The sequence below is a fragment of the Schistocerca gregaria genome, chromosome 2, assembly GCF_023897955.1.
Source record: "Schistocerca gregaria isolate iqSchGreg1 chromosome 2, iqSchGreg1.2, whole genome shotgun sequence".
Lineage (NCBI taxonomy): Eukaryota > Metazoa > Arthropoda > Insecta > Orthoptera > Acrididae > Schistocerca > Schistocerca gregaria.
The window spans coordinates 67,448,037-67,470,891 of NC_064921.1; the positions used below are offsets into that span (position 1 = coordinate 67,448,037).

The 22,855-nt window shown below is 40.9% G+C and overlaps 1 protein-coding gene across 1 annotated transcript in view; it reads right to left on the reverse strand.

Annotated features, from left to right (window-relative positions):
- Positions 1-22,855, reverse strand: part of LOC126336333 (uncharacterized) — a 257,872-nt gene that overhangs the window by 80,895 nt on the left and 154,122 nt on the right. Inside the window, exon 7 of the mRNA XM_049999896.1 lies at positions 10,283-10,395. Coding sequence (XP_049855853.1) covers positions 10,283-10,395 — 113 coding nt within the window. The remainder of the gene's footprint in view (positions 1-10,282; positions 10,396-22,855) is intronic.

A 22,855-nucleotide genomic window follows, 5' to 3' on the forward strand; every position in this document is an offset into this window, starting at 1 on the left:
AATAATTATCACACTTCTGAGAGTCGGGTGCTATATCACCAGATTCATACATTATATATGCCAATGTGAATAACCTTTTGTTACCATTTCCCCAATGATTTTAGAAATTCTGATGGAATGTTATTTATCCTTTCTGCCATATTTGACCTCAAGTCTTCCAAAGCTCTTTTAAATTCTGGTTCTAATTCTGGAACCCCTATCTCTTGTACATCTACTTCTGTTTCTTTTATCACATCATCAGACAAGTCTTCCTCCCCATAGAGGCCTTCCACATACTCTTTCTATCAATCCACCCTCTTGTCTGCATTTAACAGTGGAATTCCCATTACACTCTTAATGTTACGACCCTTGCTTTTAACTTCATCAGCATTTCCTTTTAATGTAGCCAATTCACCTTAGCTTCCCTGCATTTCCTGTTTATTTCATTCCTAAATGAGGTGTATTTCTGTGTTCCTGAAATTCCCTGAACATTTTTGCACTCGCTCCTATCATCGATCAACTGAAGTTTTTCATCTGTTACCCATGGTTTCTTTGTATTTACCTTCTTTGTACCTATGGTTTTCTTTGCAACTTCTATGATCGCCTTTTCTTTTCTGTCTGTCTCTCTCTCTCTCACTTCTTTTTTCTTTCTTTTTTTTTTTTTTTTTTTTTTTAATGCATTCCTCTCCAACTGACGTGTGTACTGAATTGTTCCTCGTTGCAGTATCTATAGTCTCAGAGAATTTCAAGCTTATCTCCTCATTCCTTAATATTTCTGCATCCTTTCTTTTTCCATTGATTCTTCATGACTAGTCTCTTAAACTTAAGCCTACTCTTCATCACTACTAAATTGTGATCTGAGTCTGTATCTGCTCTTGGGTACACCTAATGATCCAATATCTCATTTACAAATCTCTGCCTGACCATGACATAATTTACTGAAATCTTCCCACATCTCCTGGCCTTTTCCAAGTATACCTCCTCCTCTTGTGATTATTGAACAGAGTATTCACTATTACTAGCTGAAATTTATTGTAGAACTCAATTAACATTTCTCCTTTCTCATTCCTGTTACCAAGCCCATATTCTCCCTAATACTTTCTTCTGCATCTTCTCCTACAACCACACTCTACTCCCCCATAACTATCAGATTTTCGTCTCCCTTTACATATTGAATTACCCATTGAATATCCTCACATACTTTCTCTATCTTTACATTTTCAGCTTGCGACATCAGCATGTATACCTGAATTATCTTTGTTGGTGTTGGTTTGTTGTCTGTTCTGTTGAGAAAACCCTATCCCTGAACTGTTCAGAGTAATTAACTGTCTGCCCTACCTTTCTATTCATAACAAATCCTACTCCCATTATACAATTTTCTGCTGCTGTTGAAATTACTCTACACTCATCTGACCAGAAATCCTTGTCTTCTTTCCATTTCATTTCACTGACCCACACTATATCTAGACTGAGCCTTACCATTTCTCTTTTCAGAATTTCTAGCTTCCCTACCATGTTCAAACTTTTGACATTCCATGCCCCATCTTATGGAACATGATCCCCTTGTTAGTTATTCAATCTTTTTCATGGTCACCTCCCCCTTGGCAGTCTCCTACTGCAGATCTGAATGGAGGACTGGTCTGGAATCTTTTGCCTATGGAGACATCATCATGACACATTTTAAATTACAGGCCCCATGTCCTGCAGATAAAAATTGGATGTCTATAATGCAGTGGTTTCTATTGTCTTCTGCACCCTCATGCTATTGATCATTGCTGATGCTTCTGTATTTAGCAGCAGTTTTCCACTGCAATGGACAAGAGAGGGCCCTGCACGTCTGACCTATCTTCCACCCCCTTTGATGAGGCTGCTGGCTGAATGAGAGTGACTTCTTCCGCCAAAGGTCTTTGACCACCACTGCTGATGATTTTTACTAAAAACTGTAGCAATGGTGGGGTTCAAACCTGGGGCTGAGGACATTTTGATTACTGATCAAAAATGCTATCCTTAGACCACAGGTGTTGTCAACATTGTGTTACAAAGATTAGTTCAGACAGATAAATAATTTGACATGCTTGGGCTGGATATCCTTGGACCTTTTGCAAAAGCACCAACAGGAAAGTGGTATGTCTGGATGGTAATTAATCATTTTTCATGTTTCGTCTGTATGATGGCCATACCTCACTAGCATACAATGGCCACTACAAATCAGCAGCCCGAAACAAAAGCAAATGCAATGGTAAACCATTACTCAAGTTTGACATGACTGAAACAGTAATAACTGACCAAGAGACAAACTTTATGTCCAATTTAATAAAGCAATTATGCCAATTATCACACATTAAGAAACTTTAGACTGTAAAAACATGAGAGAACTGCCGGATGTCAGTAACGTCCTGCCACGATATTTCAGTGTAGAGTCTTCTGGCCATCTTCAGGTGAGTACCACTGTAGTAGTACTGGCAAATACACGCTGAGCTCTGCTATTTAAAGCGATACTGAGGTGACACTGTGCATGCACTACTCAGCATGTGCGTTCATAACAACTCTGTGTGCTACGCCCTCCACAGTGAAAGCTTGGCGTATCAATATCAGGCCAATTTCCATCTTTGTGCAGATAACTACGTTGACTACAAAGTTTCTCTATAACAGGATTCCAAGCAGAGTTTAGCTGATGACCGCTATCTCGACTGATGGGAGTCTCGTTGTCAGACAATCTTATTTCCACAGGTTCATTGATAATCAAGCTCCAAAAGTTTGATGTATGGGCCAAAATTTTTGTGTCATCGTAATTCATGGAGTGGTCTGTGGAAACACAATGTTCGGCGATTGCAGACTTGGTGGGTTGGAGAAGGAGAGTACGCCACTGGTGTTCCACAATGCGTTCCTGCACAGTTCGTGTTGTTTGCCCTATATATGATTTGCCACATTCACATGGAATCTTGTAAACACCTGATTTACGTAGGCCCAGGTCGTCTTCCTATCTGTGAATATATATCCTAATAAATGGTAGATAAGCAGCCGACCTGAAGGCCTCTTTCTCTTCCTTGTTCCATTTTTTGTAGGTCGGCATCACTCTGTTCACTTGTCTAATAGAAAAGCAATTCTTCAAAAATACTTTTTGCAGGTGTTCCGGTTCTGCTTGAAGACTGTCGGCATCAGAGATGCTATGGCCATGGTGGATTAAGGTTTTGAGAACGCCCATTGTTTGTGCTGGATGGTGGCAACTAGTAGCTTGCAGATACAGGTCTGCATGAGTGAGCTTTCTGTACACTGAGTGCCCAAGTGTGCGATCATTCTTACATCACACCAAGATTTCTAAAAATGCAAGCAACCATCTTTCTCTATCTTCATGGTAAACTTTATGTTTTCATGTATGGAGTTTATGTGAAGTAAAAATTCTTGGAGATGGTCCAAAGCATGAGGCCACACTATAAAAGTGTTGTCAATGTATCGCCAAAATACTGTTGGTTTAAAAGTGGCAGAGTCAAGTGATCTCTCCTCAAAATCTTCCATAAAAAGATTGGCCACCAGGGGAGACAAAGGACTCCCCATGGCAACACCGTCAGACTGTTCATAAAATTTGTTGTTAAATATAAAATATGCAGAGGAGAGTGTGTGCTCAGACAACGATGTAATGTCTGCACCAAACATGTTTCCAATGAGGCATAGTGAGTCCACAAGAGGCACCTTTGTGAAAAAAGAAACCACATCAAGACAGACCAATAAGTCATTACTTTGGGTCTGTAGTGACCGAACTCGGCTTATAAAATCACTACAATTCTTTATGTGATGTGCACATTTGCCTATCACTGTTTTGAGCAAAGTTGCCAAGAATTTTGCGAGGTCGTAAGTGGCTGCTCCAGTGTTACTCACAATTTGATGTAACAGCATATTTTCCTTGTGGATGTTAGACAGTCTATCTGTGTGGAACTGAACTGTTTAGTTTCAGTCTCTTGATGACCTCCTTTGGAAGAGAACTATTTGATAAAAGTTCTGCTGCTTTCCGCACCACTCGGCTCGTGGGATTCTTATCGATTTTGTGATAAGTTGAGTCACATAATAAAACATTGCTCTTTTTAATATAGTCATCCCTTGGTATGAGGACAATAGTGTTTCCTCCGTCTGATTTTAAGACTACTGTATTCACATCTGTTTGTAAGTTACGGAGGGCTATCCTCTCCATGGGCGAGATGTTACACAATTACAATAGTGTTTCCTTTGTCTGATTTTAAGACTACTGTATCCACATCTGTTCGTAAGTTACGGAGTGCTATCCTCTCCATGGGCGAGATGTTACTCTTCATTGGGGCACCTCTGGTCGACACATGGCAAGACTCTCGACAAACTTCCTCTGCTTGATCTGTATCAAGACAGCATACAGCTTCTTCGCTGGCACTGACAAAATCCACTAGTGGTGGTGAAACAGGTGTGGGAGAAAAATTCAGTCCTTTCGATAGCACAGACACAGTCGCATCATCTAAAGTTTTCTCTGTCAGATTAGCAACAGATCATCGAGTTGGAACTTACAGCTGCATCTCTGTAGAAAGTCTGTCAATCTTGGCAGTTTGCCTCATCACAGCTTTGACATGGCTCCAGTTTGCTTTATCCCATGTCACACCATCCACCCAGTCACATGACAGAGAAGATATTCTTGCTGCCAATTCCAAATGTATGTGGAACATGGCCTTTGACACAGAATCCTATTCACGCTGACTGAAACGAATCCTTTCTCTCATTAAAGCCATGCTTGCTTTACATTTGATATTGTTTGTAGCAGCGGTATATATGAAATGCACAATTTTGTCAAACGTTGGAATAATGCCCTTGTCTCTGCAACTTAATAAGAAAATCAATGAGCAAAGCAGCCTCACTCTTCTTTCACGTAACTTGTCAAATCTTCGAATCCATTCCTTCACTTCCTCCCTGTAAAGTTGCTTGATGTGATGTTTAAAGCCTCCCCGGCGTACTGATTGTTCCATAAAAACACGGGAGAACTGCCGGATGTCAGGATCGTCCTACCATGATATTTCGGCGCAGAGTCTTCTGGCCATCTTCAAGTGAGTACCACTATAGTAGTACTGGCGAGTACATTCTGAGCTCTGCTATTTAAAGCCATACTTCCAAAATTTCATCACTGGTGGGATACTTTAAAGACGACCTGGACCTGCGTAAATCAGGTGTTTACAAGATTCCGTGTGAATGTGGCAATTCATATACGGGGCAAACAACACGAACTGTGCAGGAACGCATTGTGGAACACCAACGGCATACTTGCCTTCTTCAACCCACCAAGTCCGCAATCGCTGAACATTGTATTTCCACAGACCACTCCATGAATTACGACGACCCAAAATTTTGGCCCATACATCAAACTTTTGGAGCTTGATTATCAATGAATCTGTGGAAATAAGATTGACAATGAGAGTCTCATCAAACGAGATAGTGGTCATCAGCTAAACTCTGCTTGGAATCCTGTTATAGAGAAACTTTGTAGTCAACGTAGTTATCTGCACAAAGATGGAAATTGGCCTGATATCGATACGCCAAGCTTTCACTGTGGAGGGCGTAGCACACAGAGTTGTTATGAACATGCACGCTACGGAGTGCATGCACAATGTCACCTCAGTATGGCTTTAAATAGCAGAGCTCAGCGCGTACTCACCAGTACTCTACAGTGGAACTCAACTGAAGATGGCCAGAAGACTCTGTGTTACTGACATCCAGCAGGTCTCCCATGTTTTTATGGAACAATCAGTGCACTAGGAAAGCTTTAAACATCATGACATTGGACTAGTGCATTACATTAAAAAAGAAACATTAAAAAACAAACAGTGGAACAGAAAGTTTTCATCAGATGAATGGGAAGATGTTACACTACTGGGTTAACTCACATCATGACAATTGGGACATTTTACTTGGATATGTCATGGGAGTGTACAATTCAAAAATCCATGAGAGCACAGGGTTGCCCCCTATGAGGTTGCTTTTGAAAACTAAGAATTTTGTGATACGTTATCAGGGCTCCTTTCGGATTACAGAAATGAAATCGTCTGTGAAGGTTAAGCTACAGCTCCTGACTCATTCCATGATAGTCCACATCAGTCAGACTTGTTCTTTAAGAGAATCATAGGGGTGCTGCCACCACTGTCAGTAGCATCTTCCAAAGAGGAATGGGAAGACTGAGGAAAAGGGACAAAATGAAAAGATTAGGTAAGAAAAGTGAGACAGTTCTGTATTTGACCTGGCAAAACACTACACAATTAGGCTGCAAGCAAGAATAATAAGGTAACTACGGGATATTAATAAGACATTATAACGGTGGAGTTACATACTACCCAGATCACCATTCTGGAGAAGGATGTAATAAACAATACCAGACAGCTGCACACAATTTCTGCAATGCTGCTAAATTCCCAAATTTGATTACTGTTACCATTGGTCCAATTCCTGGAAGGACTGCAGAAAATCCAAACCAAATTACCTGTACCATTAGAATTACAAACTGTTGTAAAGGAAGGATTTCTATCACTATACTACTACACAACCATCATTTTGAGTAAGCATGTGGACACCTGTTTGGAAATCCATATTCACATACCATTAACATGTAAGGATTGTAGATTTGGGTGTTACATTCTTCATGCTTGCCCCTTGGCATGGGAAACCATACAAAAATTTGTACAGTTAAAAGTGCAAGACGTACTATTGGTGGCAACATACAAATAGTTCCATGCCCTACTCTCCATGCAGGAATTACTATGCAACCAAGCTGAGCTCATCACCATCTGCCCTGTAAAAGAGGCACATACTGTTCTGAGGTGATGTGAGTTTTCATTGTTTCACCCTCAAAATTCAGCCATAGTAAGTCCAAATCAAGTCATTTCAGAAAAAAATGAGGTTTTCTAAAGAGTGTAGAACTATAGGGTTGTTAATCAATAGTACTCAGTGTGACATATCTGGACCAACCAACTGATTACCAGCCACTATGACAGGAACCACTACCCTGAATATAATCCACACATTGAGTTACATACAAGGGGCATCTTAAAAGTCCGTGCAAAGTCTCCAGCATGTATCGAGATCATGTTTATTTACTAGCATTTTTGGTCTATTCCTTTGTTTTTGGCATTTGTGTGAATCAAGGAAGTTGAGTGATTGTCAAAAAATGTATGAAAACGAATTTTGTGTGGTGATTAAGCATTACTTTATGAGAAGCAAAACGACTCAGGAGACTACAGAGAAATTTGATACACATTACGGTGGCTCTGCACCTTCGATCAGAACAGTTTATAAGTGGTTTCAAAATTTCAGGAGTGGCCTTATGGGCACAAGTGATGCTGAACGTTCTGGACGCCCTGTAGAGGTTACGACTCCAGAAATAATTGATAAAATCTGTGATATGGTGATGGATGACAGAAGAGTTAAGGTGTATGAGATTGATAGTGCTGTGTGCATCTTGAATGAATGGTTACATAATATTTTGCATAAACATTTGGACATGAGGGGGCTATCCACAAGATGGGTCCCACGACTGCTCATACGTGACCAGAAACAGAATCGTGTGAAGTGTTGCGAGAATGGTTTGCAGGACTTAAAGCATCGTTTCATCACTGTTGATGAAACCTTGTACTCCTGAGACCAAACAACAATCTAACCAATGGGTTACCAAGGGAGAATCTGCACCAAAAATAGGCAAAGACCATTCCTTCAGCTGGAAAGTTTATGATGAGTGTCTTTCGGAATTCGCAAGGGATAATCCTCATCAACTATCTGGAAAAGGGTAAAACTATTAGAGGTGCATATTATTCATCATTATTGGACTGTCTGAAAACCAAGCTGCAAGAAAAAAGCCAACAATTGGACCACAAAATGCCCTTTTCCATCACGACAATGCACCAGGACACACCTCAGCAGTTGTGGTTGCAAAATTTATGGAAATAGGATTCCAACTCGTTTCACATCTCCCTATTCTCCAGACTTGGATCCCTCAGACTGCTATTTGTTCCCCAATTTGAAGAAATGGCTTGCGGGTCAAAGATTTTATTCAAATGAGGAGGTGATTGTCGCAACTAATAGCTATTTTGCAGACTTGGACAATTCCTATTACAGGGTGTATACGTAGACAAGGAAAAAAATTTCCCGGATTTCCCGGTTAAAAATACACTTTCTCCCGGGTGACAGTATATTTCCCCTTAGCAATCCTTTGAATGGTTATGGTTTTATATGCGGGCATACAATTTCCCGGCACTTTAGAAAACGAAACTCAGGGAAAAAAGACACGTTTTGGAAATATCTATGGTGTGCAGCAACATGTACGCTGTGTATTTTCGTATTATGAAAGTATACATTGGAATTGCGCTAAACACAGCATGTTTATTTCCGAATCATTGAAATTGAGATTTTGATGCACTTTTGTAAGCTGTTCATAGTTCATGTCACGTGATCTCACCAGCCGATGACAGAGGATATTCAGAGCATAGGACACGTGATGTAGTCAGCCAACAGCAACATCACAGTTACATAGCACGAACACACAAACAGGGAAAGTTAATAGTTTAAATTAATATACATAGTATTGCTACAAGAAAAGCAAAGTTTCCACACATAATATTGGTCTTAAGAAGCAAGAGAAGCTAAGCTTTCACATATACTGTTGATCTTTTTTGTGCGTGTTACACTTTAACATATATCACACAAAAGTGCCGGTAAAATTGTTAATAGTGACATAAATGTCTGATCTTCAGGGTTCAAAATTATTCTAAATGGCTCGTCATCAGTTGATTTTTAAATGAAAGTCAAACACTCTGTAATTTAAGAAATTCATTGTACATTCTCGCACATAGTTCAACTTACGTAAAACGATATTTACTTTAAAAGTAACGCTTTTCAAACTACCATTCGCAATATTTTCCCATGACTTGTTAGAAATAGGTCTGTTTCAGCAGTTGCCAAAGAGCGCAGATAACAGGCAACATCATCATGCTTGTGCAGCTACAATGGCATAGGAAGCCCGTATGTGCGTACATGTAAAACATTAAAAGATCATACATTATGTCATGAAAGAAACAAGAGGATACAGCAAGAGCATCGGAATTTTGTGAACCATATTAAAATGTGCACATTTAAAGTGCACACTTAAAGGGCACATTCATATGTCCAGATTCCCAATGAAGTAGACCTCGACCTGATATTAAGCTTTTCAGTGTGGTTTTCGGGATGTAAATTTTCTTGGAGCACCAGTACTGTATTATATCATGTCTGGTTCTTTATTATGGCATAATGCCATACATGCTAGAAAATGAAAACATGCACTTTTTGAAACTAGCCAGTACTGTTGAATTAAACATTTCGTTTCAAATACATTCACTGACTCTGCGGAAAAGGTTAACAAAAGTCAAATTTCTTTAGCAAACAGACAAAAATAAATTCATTGTTCTGCAAGGCAATTAGTGCTTCACTGTCAGAAAGGTGGAAACAAAATCTGAAACTAATGACGTATTTCAGCCTTCTGTAACTATGTGAAGGTGTTTTAATTCACTTGATAGCTCCAGGCCACAGATAGCTGTTTTGTTTTCATTTGACGTGAGAGTAAATGAAGGGGAAACAGCAAAATCATTAAATCAAAACACGCATCACGTGGAGACTACCTACTATAACTCAGACTGCTCTGTGCATCAGCCCCGGATCTACGACATTTGCGAACAGCGTGAATACTAAAAAAAATCGAATTTTCAAAATATGTTCATCTTGTAGCACACAGCATGTAAAAGACTGAAACATAAAACATATGTATTCCAGGAAATGTAAGACATATTATTTGGTCATAAGTATGACAAAGTGCAGTGCTACGCCTCTTCATAAAGCATTTCTGACAGCCTCCACACAAAGGAGAATGATGCAGCCTAAGAACCCTATTGCCACTGTTGGCAGTCATACTCAGTACAGCCAGGAAACATGGGAACCTGACAATGCAGCATCTGCTACCCAGCAGCACAACGTGCAGTCAGCAGTCGGAAGCTGTTGCCTCTTGGGAGATGCTGTCATATTCTACACATGATTAATTATAATTAAGACTCAATAAAGAAGTCATTATAACCAAAACTGCGCCTCCTTCAGCTACTCAACATCTTCCCTCTGCAGATAATCCTAGTCCACCCTAAGCTGTCAGCATGTAAAAGTAAATTATTATCTAAGGTTACCTGTATACTTGACTTTTCTACAGAAATAAGGATCTTCCCAAAGATTACAGTTGCAAAAATATATTATCCATGAATTCAATCTTTTTCAACGGTATAATAACCTTAATATATCTTCTTTTCGATTTGAGCAGGATGTATTTAAAATCTCCTGTGTAGATGTATCAGGTGGTTTTTGTTCTACATCAATATTTCTTTTTGAAGATTTTACTGACTTCTAGAACAGAAAAAGGAGAAAAAATCAGTTTTAAGAAAGAAATGAAGTTTTATGAAATTTTTGTTTAATAATTATCATTATGTTTCTTTTTTCATTCAAAGTATAATACAATCCCTATGACAATGGTACATTTTTTAATTGGTGAAATACAGGGTTTCAGGGGTATAAGTGCGGACACAGTGATCATTGGTACCTTGATATGTACCCACTTCAGTGTGTTAGTTTTTTTTTTCTTTGCATCTAACAGTCTTCCGACAAACACATCACATAATTTATTACTGATGTTCTCTGCATGGTCATAACTATGCTAATAAATGAACTATGCCTGTCAGTATAGACTATCCATCTTATGTCCATGCATACTTCAGCCCTGACATACTGTCCAGGGGAAAATAAAAGATAGAGAGATATGGGACCGTGGACAGGGCATTACAGTGATTCAAATCTTATTTGTCAGAAAAGAAACAGAGTTATCCTAAATTCAAATGAAAAAAAACATTTTCTGACTGGAAAAAGATTTATACAGGGGTCCCATGGGGCTCAATTTTAGGGCCTTATCTTTTTCTGCAGATTCAGAAGGATGTAGGCTGCAGTACTTACTGGGAGATGAAGCAGCTTGCACAGGATAGAGTAGCTTGGAGAGCTGCATCAAACCAGTCTCAGGACTGAAGTCCACAACAACAACAAAAACATCTTTTTCTGCTGTACATAAATGATTTACATTAAGTACTGATGTTCACCCCATTTTATTCGCAGATGACACCTCAATTTTAATTGAAAATGACAATTTACAATAAATTCATGATAGTGTGGAAAATATAATGGGAAACCTAGAATTATGGTTTATGGTTTCAGCAAAATGGACTACAACTCAATGTCACAAAAACACAATTAGGGCATTTCAGTGCTAAAACATCATCAGCATCTCCCATAAAAATAGTGCACAGTGATCAGAAACTGACTGAAGCAAGTTACGTAAAATTTCTAGGTCTAAATCTTGAAAAAAGTTTAAATTTGAGGGCACATGTAGACTTTTTAACAAATAAACTAAACAGCCTAGCTTAGGTGATGAGTGTCTTATTTGGTTCCACCTTTGTGGACACCAAGAAGATAGTCTACCACAGCTACTTTGAAACTATAATTCCATAGGGAATAATTTTATGGGGAAACTCTACGAACAATGCGAGATTACTTACACTTCAAAAGAGAATCATAAGAAAGTGTTTGATCCAAAAAAGAACATCGTGTCACCCATTATTTAAAAAATTAAAATTACTAACCATTCCTTCTCTTTACATATATGAAATTTGCATTTTCATGTATAAAAATCAAAACTCACTTGACAATTTTCATTTCAACCACAATTACAGTACTCATCATAGACATAGTTTCAAACCTCCCTCACATAATTTAAAACTTTACACTCAAACACCTTTGTACATGGGGTTAAAAATTTACAGTACATGAAATAACACACATCTGTTAAATGAGAAGTTTGGCCCACTAAAAAGATTGTTATTTAATACATCAGTGGACAAATGTTGTTATTCAATTGAAGAATTCATGCAGGACAGTTTGGCATTTTGAAACGAAAAGAAACAATAAAGATTATGTATTGTATAATAAATTGTTAATATATTGTATAAATTGCATTAGAAGTTGCAAAAATGACCATAAGTGTTACATATATTTTTGTTAAATTGTTTATGTCTAGAAATTTAGAAATGCCTGCTTAAAAAGTACTTTGATGTATCTCCAGTACAAAAATCTTTGATTTGTAACTGTAGGTTATGAGATGAATAAACTACACTCTACATTCTACAAACATTAAAGGCTTTCTTGTGTCACGTGTACTTGGATGAACAAACCAACATAAAAACATGCTACTAATACTAGCTATAATTATTAGACTGCAAATTAAGTAAAAACTGATTTAATGTCATACAGTGCACTGTTTTCAGACATCAGTAGAAATACTACGCAGATTCGATGATCACTGCAGCATCCAGACACAGTGGTCATTGCAACTGTATGGATTACCTTAGCATGCCTCCCATCAGATCCAAATTCTTAACTTATCCACACACTACCAATCTAGTGACCCTTGCCCATTATTCTAATTACTCATGGTTATTTCAAGGATTCCTGCACTGAAATGATCAGTTAGTTGTCCTCACCTTAATTATAAGGGGTGTTCAAAAAGAAACAAACCAGAGGCATAATAACATAAATCAGTACCTGTATTTTAGAAGTATTGACCCAGGCTGTTGAGACACGTGTCCCACTGTGACATAAGGTGGTGTATTGCTGTCTCATAGAATTCTCGGGGCTGCGATGTTAACCAGTTCCACACATACACATGGATGTTGTCATCCAAGGTGAATCGTTTCCCTCTCAGATCCATTTTAAGTGGATCAAAAATTGTATAATCACAGGAAGAGAGGTCTGGACTGTATGGAGGGTGGCCAAAAACCTCCGATTTGAATTTCTTCAGAAGTGCCGCGACTGTGTTGGCCTTATGAGCGTTTGCATTATCGTGGAGCAGAATGACCCCACAGGTGAGACTGCCTGGTTGTTTTGATTTTATTGCTTGGCGAAGGGTGGTCAAGGTTTGCAAGTAATACTGGACATTCACTGCTGTCCCGTGCTGCAGGAAGTGACTTGGAAGGGGGCCATCTTGGTCAAAGAAAAACGTCAGCATAACCTTCACCTCGGATGATGATGTCCAGCTGTATGTGTGGAACTGGTTAACATCACAGTCCTGGGAATTTTATGAGACAGCCATTCACTGCCTTGTGTCACACTGAGACAAGTGTCTCAACAGCCAGGATCAATACTTCTAACATACAGGTACTGGTTTCTGTAATTATGCCTCCAGCTTGTTTCTTTTTGAACACCCTTTTATATATACAGGGTGATTCAGGATGTATGTCACATAATTTGTGAGGTGATCCTACAAGTGAAAATAAACCAAAAAAGTCCTATGAACATGTGTCCAATTTTCTATCATTACAGAACTGGAGCAGGTTGAAGACTACCCAGATCCATGAATGGACATGAAGACAAGTGTGAATATCATTTACCAAAATGCTGTGTGGGCACTGTGGTGGACAGAATAATGGTGAGACAGATGACTGATCCATTCTACAAGGGGTGTTGGGGTTCCCCAATATATGACAGCATTCCAGTGAGTAATATTCACACTTGTCTTCATAATCATGCAAGGATGTGTACAGTCTTCAAACTGCTCCAGTTCCATAACAATTGATAATGAGACACATATTAATAGGACTTTTTTTGGTTTATTTTCACTTGTAGAGTTACCTCACAAATTATGTGACATTCCCTCTGAATCACCCTGTATGTGATGTCTACTCTTTCAAACATGTCCAAAAGAACAGACACTATTTTGATCTTGTAGCCACTATAAATCAAGACACAAGCAAATTAAAGACTTTAGCTGCCAGTAGACATTGTTTTAAATCAATGGGGAAACATGAAAACTTGAACACAGGTCTCCTGCTTATTAGGCAGATGCACCAACCGCTGTGTCATACGGGCACAGTGGTCATCGCAACTGCACAGTCTATCGTAGCACACCTGCTGTCAAATGAATTCTCAACTTATCAACACACTACCGATGTAGTGCCCCTTGTGCATTTTCCTCATTACTCATGGGATTTTGCTGATTCCCATAAGAGTTTCAGCCTGGTGAAGAATGACTGCCGGTCAGAAACACACACACTGTGCATGTAATATCAGTGAACGTGCTGTCTGTGTGTAGAATGGGCAAGGTGTGTGACCTATCTGAGTTGAACTGAAAGTAGATTGTGATGGCCCAGAGGATCAGCATGAGCATTTTGAGAACTACATAATTGTTGGATGTTTGAGGAGAGCTGTGGTGAGTGTCTTCAAGACATAGTGAAACCACTTCCAGATGATGTGGGGTTGGGCAGCCCCCTATCATTACAGATGTCAGATGTCATAGTCTGGGTGGGCTGATAAAACAGGACAGGCAACTGTGGCAGAAATAGCATCAGATTTTAATGCTGGGCAGAGTACAAGTGCACCAAACACTCCTAACATGAGGCTCCACAGCCAACTACCCATGCATGTACCAATGTTAACACCATAACATCAACAACTATGAATGATATGGCCACTTGTCTGTTGGCACTGGGTGTTGGTGCAGTGGCAGAGTGTTGCAGGGTCTGATGAATCCCAATAATTTCTTCATCACCCCGATAGGAGGACATGAATTGGTCAGCTTCCAGGAAAACAGTTCCTTGCCACCTGAACTGTGGAAGGGAAACAGGCTGGCTGTAGCTCCATTATGCTCTGGGGAACATTCACTGGGGCATCCAAGGATCCAGTAGAGCTTGTGCAAGGCACCATGGTGGCCAAGGAGTATCATACACTGGTTGCAAACCACGTACACCCCTTCATGATGATCCTGTTTCCTGACAGTACTGGCATTTTTCAACAAGATAATGTGACATTTCACAAGGCCAGGAGAGTGATGGAGTGGTTTGGGAAACACAGTGGTGAGTTCCAGTTGATGTGCTGGCCCTCCAACTCACCAGATCTGAACATGATCGAACACATCTGGGATGCGATTGATCAGCTCACCGCCTCCTCCCTGGAATTTATGGGAATTATGTGACTTGTGTGTGCAGATGTGGTGCCAACTCCCTCCAGTGACTTACCAAGGCCTTACTCCTTCCATGTCAGGACACATTGCCACTGTTATCTGTGGCAAATGTGGACAGACTGGCTGTTAGGTAGGTGGCCATAATGTTCTGGCAGATCAGCATATATGTGGTGCCTTTTCTTTTGAACGTGTCTGAACTCAGACAAGTTTGAAAGAACAGACACCACTTCTATAATCAAGGTGACCAATTCATCAGTTCTACCCAAATGCACACCAGGCTCAAACTTTTAACAGAACTGGTGAAATGATAAGAGTAATGAGAATAATGGGCAAGGGCACAAGATCAGCAGTGTGTGGGTAATTTGAGAAGTTGGGTCTCATGGGAGGTGTGATAAGGTAGCCCATGTAGTTGCAATGACCACTGTGTCCATATGGTGCATTGGTCACTGCATTTGCCAGTAAGCAGCAGACCTAGGTTTCAAATCCAGTCCACTACAAATTTTCAATTTTCCCCATTGATTTAATCAGTGCCCGCTAGCAGCTAATGTCATTAATTCCTTTGTTTCTTGAAAATGACGAATAAGTGGAACCTGATGATCTACCTGCAGAGCTACAGAAATGAAAGAATTGGGATTCAAATGAATGGCAGACAGGTTTCTTCAACAAAATTACTGGAAAGGGCAGGATTCCAGTTGATTGGACACACAGTATAACAGTTCCAGCTTGGACACAGAAGTGTAGCCTAGCTGAATCTAGCACCTAGCATTCAATATACCTCTTATCACATATGACGAATGTCTTTAAACATATTAATCAGTAAATGGATCTGACAAATTGTCACTCTCACCACCAATCAATATGGATTTGAGAGAGGCCATGGGAGGACACATAATAAACATGCTGCTCACTTGTTTATTGAAAAACATTGTGAGAAGTCAAGGCACTTAACTCTTGCCTTCCTTTACCTCAAAATGTCCTTTGACTGAGTGCCACATGTGTTAATTTGGCTTGCCCAGAAAGAACATGGAGTATCTTAAGAATCATTAGGAAGTTCAGACTGCTCTGTTATGACCTACAGAGAAAATACAGTTAGCAGCTGGACTCTCAGATGGTTTTCCTGTTTCTGTAGAGTTACATCAGAGTTCTGCTCTCTCAGCTCTCCTCTTCATCACAGTCATCAATAGTCACAAGAGATCTCCAGAAAACTGTACCCTCAACTTTACTGTATGCTGATGACGTGCTACTGCCCACTAAAGGTATCTACATCTACATGACTACTCTGTAGTGAATACAACAGAGGGAAAAATCCCACGTGGGAAAAAATATATATAAAAACAAAGATGCTGTGACTTAAAAAACGAGAAAGATGAAGCAAATTTGAGTTGCGAAAGCATGAAATTTGTGTGTGTGTTTGTGTACTTTTATCGTGTCTATGTACCAGCACTTTCAGCACTTTTGCATTTGGTAAGTCACAGCATCTTTGTTACATTGTGCCTATCTACCGGCGCTTTCCTGCTTGGTAAGTCTTGGAATCTTTGTTTTTAATATATTTTTCCCATGTGGAAGTTTCTTTCTATTTTATATATAAACAAAGATTCCAAGACTTACCAAGCGGGAAAGTGCTGGTAGATAGGCACAAAGAATAAAACACACAAACACACACACAGAATTTCGAGCTTTCGTAACAGGCGGCTGCTTCTTCAGGAAAGAGGAAAGGAAAAGGAAAGATGAAAGGATGTGGGTTTTAAAGTGTATGTATGGATGGATATGTGTTTGTGTGTGTGTGCGAGTATATACCTATCCTTTTTTCCCCCTAAGGTAAGTCTTTCTGCTCCCGGGATTGGAATGACCCTCTCCCTACCCACATGCTTCCATCTTTCCTTTTCCTTCCCTCTTTCCTGACGAAGCAGCCGCCGGTTGCGAAAGCTCGAAATTCTGTGTGTGTGTTTGTGTGTTTTTATTCATTGTGCCTATCTACCGACGCTTTCCCGCTTGGTAAGTCTTGGAATCTTTGTTTTTAATATATTTTTCCCATGTGGAAGTTAAAAACAAAGATTCCAAGACTTACCAAGTGGGAAAGCGCCGGCAGACAGGCACATGAACAAAACACACAAACACACACACAGAATTGCTAGCTTTCACAACCGATGGTTGCTTCTTCAGGAAGGAGAGGGAAAGACGAAAGGATGTAGGTTTTAAGGGAGAGGGTAAGGAGTCATTCCAATCCCGGGAGCAGAAAGACTTCCCTTAGGGGAAAAAAAGGACAGATGTACACTCGCGCACACACACACACACACACACACATATCCATCCGCACATACACAGACACAAGCAGACATATTTAAAGGCAAAGAGTAAGGGCAGAGCTCCTACCTTCCAAACTTTACAGAAGCTCTTCTGCGAAACTTGCAGAACTAGCACTCCTGAAAGAAAGGATATTGCGGAGACATGGCTTAGCCACAGCCTGGGGGATGTTTCCAGAATGAGATTTTCACTCTGCAGCGGAGTGTGCGCTGATATGAAACTTCCTGGCAGATTAAAACTGTGTTTCATATCAGCGCACACTCCGCTGCAGAGTGAAAATCTCATTCTGGAAACATCCCCCAGGCTGTGGCTAAGCCATGTCTCCGCAATATCCTTTCTTTCAGGAGTGCTAGTTCTGCAAGTTTCGCAGAAGAGCTTCTGTAAAGTTTGGAAGGTAGGAGACGGATACTGACAGAAGTAAAGCTGTGAGTACCGGACGTGAGTCGTGCTTCGGTAGCTCAGTTGGTAGAGCACTTGCCCGCGAAAGGCAAAGGTCACGAGTTCGAGTCTCGGTCGGGCACACAGTTTTAATCTGCCAGGAAGTTTCATATCAGCGCACACTCCGCTGCAGAGTGAAAATCTCATTCTGGAAACATCCCCCAGGCTGTGGCTAAGCCATGTCTCCGCAATATCCTTTCTTTCAGGAGTGCTAGTTCTGCAAGTTTCGCAGAAGAGCTTCTGTAAAGTTTGGAAGGTAGGAGACGGATACTGGCAGAAGTAAAGCTGTGAGTACCGGACGTGAGTCGTGCTTCGGTAGCTCAGTTGGTAGAGCACTTGCCCGCGAAAGGCAAAGGTCACGAGTTCGAGTCTCGGTCGGGCACACAGTTTTAATCTGCCAGGAAGTTTCATATCAGCGCACACTCCGCTGCAGAGTGAAAATCTCATTCTGGAAACATCCCCCAGGCTGTGGCTAAGCCATGTCTCTGCAATATCCTTTCTTTCAGGAGTGCTAGTTCTGCAAGTTTCGCAGAAGAGCTTCTGTAAAGTTTGGAAGGTAGGAGACGGATACTGGCAGAAGTAAAGCTGTGAGTACCGGACGTGAGTCGTGCTTCGGTAGCTCAGTTGGTAGAGCACTTGCCCGCGAAAGGCAAAGGTCACGAGTTCGAGTCTCGGTCGGGCACACAGTTTTAATCTGCCAGGAAGTTTCATATCAGCGCACACTCCGCTGCAGAGTGAAAATCTCATTCTGGAAACATCCCCCAGGCTGTGGCTAAGCCATGTCTCCGCAATATCCTTTCTTTCAGGAGTGCTAGTTCTGCAAGTTTCGCAGAAGAGCTTCTGTAAAGTTTGGAAGGTAGGAGACGGATACTGGCAGAAGTAAAGCTGTGAGTACCGGACGTGAGTCGTGCTTCGGTAGCTCAGTTGGTAGAGCACTTGCCCGCGAAAGGCAAAGGTCACGAGTTCGAGTCTTGGTCGGGCACACAGTTTTAATCTGCCAGGAAGTTTCATATCAGCGCACACTCCGCTGCAGAGTGAAAATCTCATTCTGGAAACATCCCCCAGGCTGTGACTAAGCCATGTCTCCGCAATATCCTTTCTTTCAGGAGTGCTAGTTCTGCAAGTTTCGCAGAAGAGCTTCTGTAAAGTTTGGAAGGTAGGAGACGGATACTGGCAGAAGTAAAGCTGTGAGTACCGGACGTGAGTCGTGCTTCGGTAGCTCAGTTGGTAGAGCACTTGCCCGCGAAAGGCAAAGGTCACGAGTTAAAGTCTCGGTCGGGCACACAGTTTTAATCTGCCAGGAAGTTTCATATCAGCGCACACTCCGCTGCAGAGTGAAAATCTCATTCTGGAAACATCCCCCAGGCTGTGGCTAAGCCATGTCTCCGCAATATCCTTTCTTTCAGGAGTGCTAGTTCTGCAAGTTTCGCAGAAGAGCTTCTGTAAAGTTTGGAAGGTAGGAGACGAATACTGGCAGAAGTAAAGCTGTGAGTACCGGACGTGAGTCGTGCTTCGGTAGCTCAGTTGGTAGAGCACTTGCCCGCGAAAGGCAAAGGTCACGAGTTCGAGTCTCGGTCGGGCACACAGTTTTAATCTGCCAGGAAGTTTCATATCAGCGCACACTCCGCTGCAGAGTGAAAATCTCATTCTGGAAACATCCCCCAGGCTGTGGCTAAGCCATGTCTCCGCAATATCCTTTCTTTCAGGAGTGCTAGTTCTGCAAGTTTCGCAGAAGAGCTTCTGTAAAGTTTGGAAGGTAGGAGACGGATACTGGCAGAAGTAAAGCTGTGAGTACCGGACGTGAGTCGTGCTTCGGTAGCTCAGTTGGTAGAGCACTTGCCCGCGAAAGGCAAAGGTCACGAGTTCGAGTCTTGGTCGGGCACACAGTTTTAATCTGCCAGGAAGTTTCATATCAGCGCACACTCCGCTGCAGAGTGAAAATCTCATTCTGGAAACATCCCCCAGGCTGTGACTAAGCCATGTCTCCGCAATATCCTTTCTTTCAGGAGTGCTAGTTCTGCAAGTTTCGCAGAAGAGCTTCTGTAAAGTTTGGAAGGTAGGAGACGGATACTGGCAGAAGTAAAGCTGTGAGTACCGGACGTGAGTCGTGCTTCGGTAGCTCAGTTGGTAGAGCACTTGCCCGCGAAAGGCAAAGGTCACGAGTTCAAGTCTCGGTCGGGCACACAGTTTTAATCTGCCAGGAAGTTTCATATCAGCGCACACTCCGCTGCAGAGTGAAAATCTCATTCTGGAAACATCCCCCAGGCTGTGGCTAAGCCATGTCTCTGCAATATCCTTTCTTTCAGGAGTGCTAGTTCTGCAAGTTTCGCAGAAGAGAGCTTCTGTAAAGTTTGGAAGGTAGGAGACGGATACTGGCAGAAGTAAAGCTGTGAGTACCGGACGTGAGTCGTGCTTCGGTAGCTCAGTTGGTAGAGCACTTGCCCGCGAAAGGCAAAGGTCACGAGTTCAAGTCTCGGTCGGGCACACAGTTTTAATCTGCCAGGAAGTTTCATATCAGCGCACACTCCGCTGCAGAGTGAAAATCTCATTCTGGAAACATCCCCCAGGCTGTGGCTAAGCCATGTCTCCGCAATATCCTTTCTTTCAGGAGTGCTAGTTCTGCAAGTTTCGCAGAAGAGCTTCTGTAAAGTTTGGAAGGTAGGAGACGGATACTGGCAGAAGTAAAGCTGTGAGTACCGGACGTGAGTCGTGCTTCGGTAGCTCAATTGGTAGAGCACTTGCCCGCGAAAGGCAAAGGTCACGAGTTCGAGTCTCGGTCGGGCACACAGTTTTAATCTGCCAGGAAGTTTCATCATTCTCAGTAGCTTAACAAATATCTACAGTTTCTTTTGCTGCCCTCTGACTTCCATAATGGCATTATGCATATGTTTATATATACCTCTCAAAATTGACAGGTGGCAGTGGGAGAGCCATCATAACAAAGAATATCTGGGCAGCGTTTATTCCCTTCCCAATACACCTCATGGCATAAGAAAGGCAAATATTCATTTCACTATATTTTTTTGCATGTCACAGGAGATGTCACTGTACGTTTCATTACTTTACACACTTCATATTCCATGACAATTTTGCTGGATATGCATCCTCCTACTTATGTGTCACTAAACACAAGGAATTATGCAATGCTACAATGTTTACATTTAGTAATAGACAAAAGCAATTCTGAAAGTTTGCACTTACTAATTAAAATGTAACTGTTATTTTCACTATTTACAGCACCAAAATCTTGTTCATCTTTGGTAAGATGTTTCAACTTGTGTTTTGACGCACTGCCTGGCAAACTTTTAGGCCTAACCTCATTTCACTATGGTGCAACAATTTCTTCATTTTTACAGTTTCTAACAACATACCTGCATTGATTATCATAAAATTTAAGACTGCAATTAAACTTCTTCATTTCTGGCATTTTACAATGCAAAATGGTTGAAATATGCAGTCACAACAACAAGTTTACAAAACAAATGAACACAAAAAACATAAGCAAAATCAAGTGGTCTATTTGCATAGACAGAAAGTATCACATCACAGATCTAAATGACCTGAATACCATTAGAACCAGCATTCATGACCTTCTAAGAAAAAGAACTTTTAAGTATCTAGACTCAACAATTGCTGCTGATGGAAATTCCAGTGTAGATATCTCGAACTGCCTGAGCAGGATGAGGCTCAAATTGTGTTCTGTGACTGTTGTACTCTGTGTCCAGCTGATTCCAGACAGGCTCAATTTGATATTATATTGCTTGTAATCATTTCAGCTGCACTGTATGGTACTGCATGCTAAGCTTCAACAAAAGATGCAGAATGACAACTTGCCTCGATGGAAACAAAGATGCTCAGGTGGACATCTAGATTAAAACTGCATGGTCACATCAGAAAATATGATCAAGTTTGCAAGTTATATGTTGTAGCATGAATAGTAGACAAGACTAAAGAAAGCCATTTACAAACTAATAATTTCTACAGGCAATGCCAAATATGATGTCCTTAAAAAACTACAATGACACAGGCAAACTACAATGACTCAGGCATCAACTTAGAGCAGACTCAATAACAGTGGCAGAGACTGGTTCTTGTTTGAGAGTAAATGGTGTACGGTCAGCAGGACAACCTAGGCAGCAATAACTTGACACCATGCATGAAGATCCCTAGATCTCAGGCCTGCACCCTCACCAGGCACAACATAAGATGGTGCCAGAGAGCCAAAGAAGCAGACCCTGCCAGCATGTGGGTAAATGCTAAGGAAGAAGAAGAAGAAATAAAGAAGACTGAATGACAACTATCTCATTAATGTTTTTGTACCCTAATTCATACTATATGACAAAAATTTTCTATGCTTCCATGAAATTAACTGTGAAAAGATACAGAGTTTACTTAGTGCAGACAACATCTTAAAGAGTACACCACTCCAATTTATTTAATGAAAAATTAGCTTAGTGCAAAGTAGACTGCAGGTAGTCTGTTTTTATACTGCTGTCCATTAAAATTGCAACATCATACAGAAATTAGCAAGAAGTGCACTACATTCTTCGATATGCAAGTAAATAGCATTTTTGTTGCAACCATGCAAAGTATTATCCAGCAAATCAAGCTGATTAACTATCCAAAGTGGGAGCATCATTGTGTTTATGCCCAACAGTGTACACACTATTGTTATTACAAGTGGAGTGATGTCACATGCTACATGTCTGTATGTGCTTCTGAATGAATTTTCCATTTAGAACTAGAGTAGTAAACAAGATGTACAGTATGACTTGCTTTAGCTACTCTTGACACTTCGCTGTCAGCAACTATAAAACTACCTTCCCGGGTAATGTCACTAATTTCCACAACTGTGTCTGAAGATCCTTAACCTATTTTTTCAGTCATGGTTCAAATGGCTCTGAGCACTATGGGACTTAACTTCTGACGTCATCAGTCCCCTAGAACTTAGAACTACTTAAACCTAACTAACCTAAGGTCAACACACACATCCATGCCTGAGGCAGGATTCGAACCTGCGACCGTAGCAGTCGCGCGGTTCTGGACTGCGCGCCTAGAACTGCGAGA